The 10,330-nt window shown below is 37.7% G+C and overlaps 1 protein-coding gene across 2 annotated transcripts; it reads right to left on the bottom strand.

Annotated features, from left to right (window-relative positions):
- Positions 1 to 4,947: 4,947 nt before the first annotated feature.
- Positions 4,948 to 8,624, bottom strand: LOC112198052 (ATP-citrate synthase alpha chain protein 1). Of its 2 annotated transcripts, none has more exons than XM_024339067.2 (13): positions 8,505 to 8,624; positions 8,312 to 8,420; positions 7,713 to 7,889; positions 7,463 to 7,624; positions 7,233 to 7,313; positions 6,919 to 6,970; positions 6,725 to 6,839; positions 6,506 to 6,587; positions 6,115 to 6,210; positions 5,901 to 6,002; positions 5,608 to 5,724; positions 5,395 to 5,511; positions 4,948 to 5,267 (listed from the first exon to the last, which is right to left on the bottom strand). In XM_024339067.2, exons 2-13 carry the CDS (start codon positions 8,408 to 8,410, stop codon positions 5,196 to 5,198), a joined length of 1,272 nt encoding a protein of 423 aa, XP_024194835.1. In that variant the 5' UTR covers positions 8,411 to 8,420; positions 8,505 to 8,624; the 3' UTR covers positions 4,948 to 5,195. The 2 variants fall into 2 exon arrangements, with proteins under 2 accessions (XP_024194835.1, XP_024194834.1); XM_024339066.2 differs by having other exon boundaries at positions 8,312 to 8,417.
- Positions 8,625 to 10,330: the final 1,706 nt, after the last annotated feature.

Here is a 10,330-nt window from a genome sequence, read left to right as displayed (position 1 = left end):
GCAGATATATTTTGTTAATTTGCTCATGTTGCTCGATCAGGAAACACAATTAAGGTCGGTCTTGATAGGCAAATTGTCAAACGAAAGAGGTTATTTATTTATTTTTTTCTACCAAAATATAATGGTACGATATACACACACACACACATACATAGACATAAATTAACAATATTGTATTATTTTTTAATGATAATAGACTTGCACATGGGCAAAGTCAGTGAGCACCGAGTAATAAACTAATAACAGATGGAACCCCAACTGAAGTATTAAGTTTATTAAATACTTTCAATGTTGAGTATATATATTATAATATATGTCTAGTTTGAAAAGTTGACTGGGGCACGGGACCTAGTAGGTCCCTTCATGACTCCGCTTTTGTGAACAAACATAGTAAATATGCACATAAACAACAAAAAAGTGTATAGGTCCCTAAAAAATAAGGGATAATTGAGAAAGAAAAATCTAACTATATTGGAGCCCAACAGACCCAAAGGAATATCAAAACAACCGGCCCAGCCTAGTTTCCATCCCCTCCTTATGCACGACCATCACCCACCCTCCATTGGAACGGCCACCGCAAGCGCACTCCTCCCTTGCCGCACGTGCACCCCGCGGCCAATACTAGAGGAAACCGTTGTCCCCACCAAGATGCCATCACCGAGAAGCTGCTTGACCAGAGCATGGCCACCAAACCCGATTCCAGCCAGACCTAATTCCAAAATCGATCCGAAGCCACAGCGTCCCAGCCACCAACGAACTCGACGGTGCCATCGTTGCCGCCTGGAGAAGACGTTCTAGTCCCGCCGCAAAGCTTGGGAGAATTAACGCCGACCAGTCTGTTAAACACCTCAGGCCAACAATCCTAGAAGTTCGAAGGGCTATATCACATCACCAGTCCGACATCGGCTCCTCATCGACGAGCCAAGGCTGACACCAACCCTGAGCGCCACCGAACGAGAGAAGAATTTCCAACCCTAGACCAAAAGAAGCAGTCCGAGTTTTTTGCGTGAAGAAGATTCATTATGTTAATATTACAAAAAATGAAAATTTTTGTTAATTACTAATTAGAGATTGAGATTGGCTAATTGTTCACTTATTTCTAAGAAAAAAACTTCTAGCTTCTTGAGAAGATATATTATGATGCTAGTTTATCCAAGTACAGTATTATGGTACAATAAGGCTAGGTGTCATGTTCCTGAACACAGTTCTACATCAAAATAAGTGAGTGATTTACATGCACCGATGGATTTTTGGGGAAGAAAGCCTTATGTAAATGGGTTAACGCTTAGGTCTTGTTTGGTTCACGAAAGGAAAATCAATTCCCTTGTCTTTTCCATGGGGAAGGGAAACTAAGGTTCCTATCAGGTTTCATTTCTTCTGTTTGGTAAATTAGGGAAAGTATTCAGGAAAGACCATTTGTTTTCTTTTCATGTGTTTGGTTGGTGCATGAAAGGAAAGTAAAAATATATCAATGTTTCAATAATACCCTTGTATTTTTGTATTTTAAAATAACAACAACATCATAAAAATTCAAAAGTACACCAATTTTTTATGCAAGAGAGGGTATTGTTGTCCAAAACTTTTGTAATAAATGCTGGAAAATGGGAAGGGAAAATCAATCCCATGGGGTCTGAGTGGAATGATTTCCCCCCCTACTTTCATCTCGGTCAGGAAATTATTTCCGGAGTTTGTGGTTACCAAACTTAGGAAAGTAACTACTTTTCTTTTCTGAGTCCTCAATTCTGCGAACCAAACGAGGCCTTAATGTATTACATCAAGCTTGGTGTACAATGTGATCAAGTAATTCAAGCAAAGTAGTCGATCAAATCGTTAGGCCCAAGTTGGACCCATCAAGACTTCTTCGGGGATTAGAAACTTGGAGTTTAGCCTAGCCTAGTTGATTCAGCTCATCCGGCCTCTCCATCAAGGCTCTACTTTGCCATTGACTGATCAACTGTTGCTGCGCAAAAGGCACAGTCTATTACTTATTCATGGCCAAAAGGCACGTACACCAAATACTGTTTCATACCCAAAATCATATTCGACACAAGCCACCAAGCAAATTGACAGGTAATCCTCATTACAAACAAAATAAGCTCACTTAATAATAAATGACCCAAACCCTCACAACCTAACTCTTCTTAATAATAAATCTAGTGGCTTAGAGACCTCAATTGGTGTACAATTAGAGATACTAAGAATTAAACCTACAAAGATTCAAGTCCAAATGCTGGCGAAAAAACTAGAAAGGGGACAAAACCCACTAGAACTACTAGAAAATGGGGCTAAAACTAAATCTAGGAAATTAAACTAGAAAAATAAAAGTCAACCCAACAAGGCCCAAAGACCTGGCCTAGAGGATACAGCCCAATCACGAAACCTACACACAGCGACAAGACCGGAACAGCGTCGATGCAGCACCAGTGCCGCGTGCCGCCTGCTCTGCCGCCGTCGCCATTGACAAGCTTTGAAGCAACAGCCACCATCGACTGGAAGCCATCCCGCCGGCTGTGCGCACTATAGCCACATCCTTGACCAGAACTGAAAACCTCGTCAGATTATACTAGTAAGATCACCCGACGGGCGACGACGTCCCAATATATATTGAAATTGTACTAGATTATAAGATTATTACTAGTAGGTCATGGACAGAGCTATGATTTAAAAAACAGAGGAGATGAAAAAACAAATGACAGAGGAGGTGTATTGCTTGTATAGACATGAAGGGTTATGACTATTGAAAGTGTATAAAATGCATGCGACTAAAATCTTCCATGGAAACTGTCATTGATGAGATAAGGAATCTCTTTGTACCTTTTCATCTTGCCCATGAATAATCTTTTCTGCGGGACACTCATAACTCGTCCAAATGGCATTGGAAATTCAATATTACCCCACCTGAAACAATTATACCAACGGTAACATAAAACACTAGAGAATCTAAAAAGCCGAGAAGGTAATAATAACGAAAGATGTCTTTTATTATGGACTTTCAAATGATTTGAGGAAGTCAATTTAACCATTGGTGTTGACGATGATGACAACTCCGCCATCTTGATCACCACGAGATGCCACGGACAATGAGCACCGGGTTATGATACCATTTGTTGGAAAAGAAGGGCCGCCTTAATAAAAGGTCAATGGGTAATTGGTTATCCCATAATATAATTTTGAATTTCCACCTCCCATGTGATTTGCAGAAAACACAATCTTTGACGAGGTTCGGCAATGTGCCCACGTCTCCGGGGCAGCAGTATTTATTTCTTCTTCTCTGTAAAATAATGAGATTACAAGAAACAATATCATAAAAAAAATAAACAATAGTAGCCTAGTACTATTTGGTCTAGTGACATAAGTCTTCTATTTGTAAATGGAAGGTTGTATGTGAGTGCGACTCACAATAGACTCGATGTTGTATTTGAGTTGTTTATTTAATAAAAAAAAAAAAATATCACAATAGTGACTAAACTTCTCTAAAGTGGTAAAACACCCTCTCTTGGTATTCTCTTAAAAAGGTACACTTTATCTCATTAGTTGAGGCACTTTTTCTCTCAATTTCTGAAGTGATGAACTCTCTTATTAAGTGTAGCAATTGTCTCTGCTCACAAATGATGGACTCCTGGACTTTCTCTCACTCTGAAATGCTTGAATGAGTTTAGATGCCTTGATCTCGAACTTAGACAATCTCGGATGCCTCTGTTCTTGTATCTAATGTCTATATATAGGCACTTCATGGCATGTTGTAGTGTGATTAGATTGAAAGCCTTCAACCCCTCCATAATTCACGTTCGATCAATCTTTTCATGCAGTATTAATTGCATGTCTTCCTTATTCAAAGAAGGCAGAGGACTCACCACCTTAATACCATGACTTTGTTTCTTTCATTTTAACAGTTCCTGCTCCGTCCTATAGCTCGATCTACCATGTAGATATAGCCTTATTGAATTAATTGGTCATCAAAGCAATAGTTTCTCATGCTTTCTTCATGTGTAATTCGATCACACCACATGATTTCTCGCCTCCAACCAGGAGGGTCATCAATTTCATGTGCCAAAATGCTCGTCTCTGTTTATGATATATAGCACAGCTCATCAATTGGCATCTATAAAACTATTCGGTCATTAACAACGAACACGAAAATATTTTCTCTAAATTATTAGTTACACAATAATACAAACTGAGTTACAACTTGATCAGATCCAGATCAATAGAGATGACCGAGATGACCTCCACCTCCATGTCGTAATTTTAGTTTCATATTCCATACGTATAATGTCTCATCAATTATGTATACATGTAATGAGATAATTCAGAACCTCTAACTGACTGGAAAAAGAAAGAGAAAAACTCCAACTAGAATCAGGGGAATATTTTACAATCTCAGATTTGCAGTACTAAAAAGAACCAGTCCTTCAAAGAATACAAAAACCAGAGACGTAATTTTGAGAACTCATCAACGACCACAGCTAATACTGCAGCTTCTAATTTTCAGAAAGCACATAAAGATGGAACGTCTTAACCGCTAAGAGCTCATAGCCTCATACCAAACTACCAAGCAAACCAACAAAAAGGGCCCTAGAGTGAGTAGAGGTTCATGCTTTCAAGACTTTTTCAGGGACTGATGCCATACTCTAGTTATCTCGAAAGTGATCACTCCGCTTGATTACTCTTTGTCCACTGTTTTGGGTTCTGTATCCATAAAAGACGATTCAAGGGGCAATGGAGGTTGATGTGCTGCATATATGTAGCTCACCATTATCATCGGCCATTAGCATTTTCCTTTTCCCTTGTTGTGAAAAAGACATTGGGGAGAGAGATTCGAATTCAGGACCTCATGTATACGGAAGGTGTGGGCATAATGATCTTTTATCACTAGAGCTATAAGTCCTCAGGACTGTTATGCATTTCAAATTTGCGGAGGTTCTGGTATCAACAAGGAACCTGATATCCGGAGAAAGGAATACCAATTTAAACTTTTTATTATGGTAATAAGGTCACACCGTACCATCCCACTATCATATTACTCATTGGCACATACAACTACATCAACTTTGCTGAGGTTTTTGATAGAATGAAATTGGTACAAAGAGCTTAACAAAAGAAATTGGTACAAGGTATGGAGCTGACACTTGCCGCAGAAAAAAAAAAAGATGAGATAGACAAGAAGAGAGAGCAGAAATCTTCAGACAATATTATCATGCAGCAGCACTGATGCACTGAATTGCCTGCTTGCAAATACCAGTCATTGTTGCTTCAGGACCATAGACCTATAAGAGAACAAAGAAACACAAGAAATGATGTCAGATAATTTCTCAGCAGAGGCTCTTCATATATCAGCGACATATTTGCTTTTCCTTAATCTTATTCAGTAATGATTTCAAAGACATTGGTTACCTCAATAGGGAGGCCAATTTCCTCTGCAAGTGCCCTCATTTTTGCAAGTCCCCTCTGGTAGTTGGGACCTCCTCTCCTGACATAAAGATGCATCCTAGCAGCTTTAAGCTTTGATTCCTGATTAATCAAAATATGCAGTCAGTTTTCACACTTAGAAAAGATAGTAACAAAACAAATACAAATTGTGGGTTTAGCATAGTAGATTTAGGTCACCTTCTCCTTCAAGGCTCTAATAATGCCATTGAATGTTGCAGCTACATCAGTGAAGTTAGCAATTCCCCCTCCAATTACAAGGGCTCTCTTACGGCCATCAGGATCAGAAGTTGCACACTGTAGAAATAATGAGATTACTTATACAGAACAAAAAGTATGAGGTGCATAATCATGTTTCTTGTACTTCCAACGAAAAATAGAGATGTGGCAAATATGAATGCAGCCCTTTTAATCTACCATGGAGTCATGAACATAGTAATATAATGCTAAGAGTGAAAATGAAGAGTTCTTACATCAATCACAACTCTGGCATACTGCAATACCTCCTCTTCATTTGGTGCTCCACTATATTCAGCATAGTTTCCGAGCTCATTAGCAAAGCCAAGATCACCAACCTGACCAAGGAATGATATTTTGGGTGTGAGCAATCAATGCCAAGGAAAACCAAAGGTTCATAAGTTACAGGGTTCAAATCCAGTTAAATTTCTGAATCTTAAATGACCGCACCGTGTCTGCATAAATAACACTTGCACCTCCTCCAGCAACCATAGTCCAAATTCGTCCCTTAGGGTTCAGAACTGTAAATTTCAAAGATGCACTTGTCTGCAAGCAAATGATAAATGAACCTGATTAAAGCTGGGATACTAAATGGATAATATCAAATGAAATGTGACAGTGTTATCATCGTGACATTACAGTTAAGAGAGGAATCAGCTGACTCTGTAAAAACTTTAATGGAGAGAGTCGGTAATCACAGGACCACAAGTTGTATACAACAACCATGGACTAAGGAAGTGTAGAAATATGAAGGATATTTCCCTATGACTTTCTTTCAAAATGCATGCAACTCAAATCTTCCATGGAAACTATCATTATCAGTTAAGGCATCTGTTTGTACCTTTTCATCTAGCCCGTGAATAAACTTTTCTGTAGGACTCATAACTCTTCCAAATGGCATTGGAAATTCAATATTGCCCCACCTGAAACAATTATATCATGTAAGGTGGTGTTGAAGGTGGTACGCTAAAACAGAAGAGCCATCAGATTGCATTATATAGCTTTGGCCAAATAACAGAGCTGGGAAGGTAATAATATAACAAAAGAAAATGAACTGTACTTTTTGAAGTTCTTGAAAGCAGCAGTGTCATCCAGCTCGCCTCTCATATCCAAAGGATATGGCTTTCCATCAACCAATGCAAAAGGATTCATCTCCAGAAAAGTGAAGTCGAGATCTGGAACATACTAATTGTAAATAAGGTTCTTCTTACAAATGTACCATGAAATGGAATTGTCAAAGACTTTCTAACACACCTTGAAATAGAGCAAATACGGACTTGATAAACTCCTCAATTTCGCTTTTAATCTGGATTTAAGAATACAATTTGTTAATGATTACCAATATGAGCCCAAATGAACTTGAAATCAACAGAACAACATATTATTGCACCCAGCAACTAATAAATTAAGCATAATCAAATAACTTAATTTTTTTTTTTTAGTCAGAAGTAAACTGGGCATTGATGTATTAAAAGATGGAAACCTATAGTGTAAAACATGAAAAATGACTTCCGGCAAAGACATAAACAAAAACTAATATACCATATCATTGAGCACAAAGGTATTACCTCCAAGGGAAGGGTTGCAACAAGTGGAGCAGATACATCTGGTGTAAGGGAAGCTCCCGTTGGGACAAATATGGTCTTGACCTGTACAAAGTATAAGTTTTTTTATAAATAAGAAGCTTCAAGTCTTTCCTACAAATCTCTTCCAGGTTCTTTAGATTATCATAGAACAAATAAAGATGCATTATAGGATTTCAGATATATTCAGTAACAAAATGACATCCGAAACATACCTTATCCCAGTTCTCCTCAATGTCAATTCCTCCACACTCTGAGAAGCTTATGCTATTCCCAAGTCTATCTGAGACGATGTTAATGTAAAACTCTTCATTGTGGGGAATGAAGGGCTCGACAATGAATGTTGTGATGGGTCCTTTGCAGCCACCCATCTCAACCTGTAAATTGGAAATGAAACATGTAAGCGGAACTCTCCCAATTGTCAAAAGGAGTGATATGTATGAAGCCATAGGAAACTTAAAGTACCTCTTTGCCTAGTCGCTCCTTCACAAAGGTGACGACTTGGGCGAAATCCAGGTTCAAGGCAACCAAACCACTCTTCCCACGCTTTCCAAACAACATGTCAGGCTTGACAACCAACTTGGAAGTAGAGAGCCAAGTCTCCTTCTCAAGTAGCTCATTGAAATCAGTTGATTCGGTAATCTAAAGATCGAACCAAAAAAGAAAAAGGAAAAAATCAATAAGCTACAACTTGCAACAAAATTTATGTTCAGAAACACATCAAATTTACTTCTTCTAGACAGGGATCACACAAACAGATTGCTTAAATCTTTAACAATCTAGTTAAGGGTATATGTGGTCTAACAATTGGCTAAAGATTTGATCTTTAACAATCCAGATAAGGGTATATGTGATCTAACAATTGGCTAAAGATTTGATCTTCAACAATCTAAAAACTCTCCTCAATCTATTGAGCTCAAATTAGATCAAACTACTTTAACCATTGTACTCTGTAACCACCATTTACACAATACACATGATTTCTTCAAATGTATCATAAATCTTTCAAAGCTTGAATCTTTAAGATCCAAAATGCTTGAGCAAAATCTGAATCAAAGACTGACCTGGGCAGATTTGAGAGGCAATTCACGGCCAGCGATCCTCTTGAAGTGTTCCTTCAACAACCTCTTGGAGTCGTACTCTCGGATCTTCTTGCGTGCCATTTCTCACCTGCTATGATTTGCACCACAAAATCAAAACCAATCTACCAAAAGAGACCAACTTTATTCAATTCTCAAGTGTTTGATGCAACCTTACCTTAAAAGAAGAGTTGGGTTTTGGTGTTGGGTTTGTGGGAGTTAGGTAGAAGATGCAATGCTAACTGATTTCTTTGGTACCAGCAAGGGTCGTCTATAAATAGCTTCAAAACGAGAACGCCAATTTTTATTTTATTTTTTCTGAAATTTTTTTTTTAAAATTTATTTACAGGGTTTGGTTGGTGGGGGCAAAAACCCTTTGATTATTTTTAGCGGCAACAAGCACACTAACAATATTAACAAACACATGCGCAACCTACCAATTTGGACCAGAGGGATTCAACCACAGCCTGCTTTGTAGGTTTCTGGTGCGGGATGGGATCCTGTGATTTGCGTACTGCCACTACTTGATGCTCTTCCGGTCTGCATCGCCGTCTATCTTTTCTACTTGTTGTTGTGATCATCAAGTCTCCTCTCTGTGGAGTCCAAAAACGGCAACTGAGAATGATGCGGACTCTTGTCGTTTTATAATACAAAAACACATTGTGACTATTATAATTTATTTTCCTCACTCATTAGAAAGTGAGTGTGGTTGTTTTTTTTTTTTCATGGATATTATGGAAACACATGTGGAATATGACATAATCTATTGATGGAGGAATATGATATAAACTCAACTAGTTTAAAAATAACAGATATCTGATCGTGTGTCGGATAAAAAAAATTTAGAAATCAAATTCAAGATGAAAATTTTATTATTTCATATCATTTAAACTCATCTTAAATTGTTAGATTTTGTGTTGTGGCATTTTTGACTTGTTATTTCGTTAATCATCTATACGAATATATATATAACCATGTACAATTCATTTCAAATCAAAACATCTTCAATATCATAAGATCCTAATAAAATAACTTTAGCTATGTCATAAAAAAAAAAAAAAACTTTAGCTATAAGAGTTTGAACAAATGTGTTAAGATCGTTTATTAAATGCTTGACTTCTGTGTAGGATTCTTTTAGTTGTTTCATATTCATGTTTCTTGTTTGTCAAAACCAGAGGGCTACTTGGCGATATGAGCTATGTGATTTGCCACACAAGGCTGGAAGGGATGTGTGGGATTAATTTGGGATAATACGTGTTCATAAATTCAATAATAGATCGACTCTATCTTTGAGATATATGAAATGGGCAGCTACACCAGTAAGAGACAGACATGTATTGTATCTGTGACGTGCTCTTACCAACCCAGTAAGAGTCAAAGGTTAGCACTTGGTCAACACTGTACAGCAGCTCTCTCTAGTTGACTCGATCAGTTTAGTCACAGTGCATCTGTGTTGATCATATTCAGGCACATATTTGAAGTATAAAAATGATCACATCAGAATCAGACTTTAAGCACGTAAAGAATAACATTTCTTTCACACGTATGTGTGTATTTCATCGAATGATTGAACCAAGGCATGAGGGGAAATGAAACTAGTTTATCTAATTTTGTAGGTAAATTAAGCGTGAGGGGTTTGATCGTTTGTGCAAGTCACTTTCTTGTTGGTGTGCGCATTTATATATATATATATATATATATATATATATATATATAATGGGAGATCCAATAAATATTGTCATGGGTGGACACTGATCTTGACTAGCTTGATCCCAGATTAAAGGTGGCCTTTAAGTACCCAAAAAAAGGAAGAAGAAGATGATGGTGGACGCAAATACAGTTTGTTTATATATAGGGTTGGCTGGCCTCGTTTGACTTAAATGTTCTGCATTTGTCTTCCACACTATATGAAATGAAATAGGGAACTGCTGCTGCTTCTGTATCACATGAATTTGCTTTGGCTTTTCACTCCTGCTAACTAGTACATACTCTGGTTAAAACTGT

The sequence above is a fragment of the Rosa chinensis genome, chromosome 4 (assembly GCF_002994745.2).
Source record: "Rosa chinensis cultivar Old Blush chromosome 4, RchiOBHm-V2, whole genome shotgun sequence".
Classification (NCBI taxonomy): Eukaryota; Viridiplantae; Streptophyta; class Magnoliopsida; order Rosales; family Rosaceae; genus Rosa; species Rosa chinensis.
Note: the sequence above shows the minus strand (reverse complement) of the source record. Positions and strands in the feature narration are given on the sequence as shown.

Bases quoted from the DNA above. Each gene is read 5' to 3' on its own strand.
- LOC112198052 (XM_024339067.2), bottom strand. From the start codon at position 8,410: ATGGCACGCAAGAAGATCCGAGAGTACGACTCCAAGAGGTTGTTGAAG. The intron at 7,625-7,712 runs GTACTTTAAGTT...TCCAATTTACAG, and splicing joins AGGAGCGACTAGGCAAAGAG to GTTGAGATGGGTGGCTGCAA. The intron at 6,588-6,724 runs GTACAGTTCATT...TAATTGTTTCAG, and splicing joins GCTTTCAAGAACTTCAAAAA to GTGGGGCAATATTGAATTTC.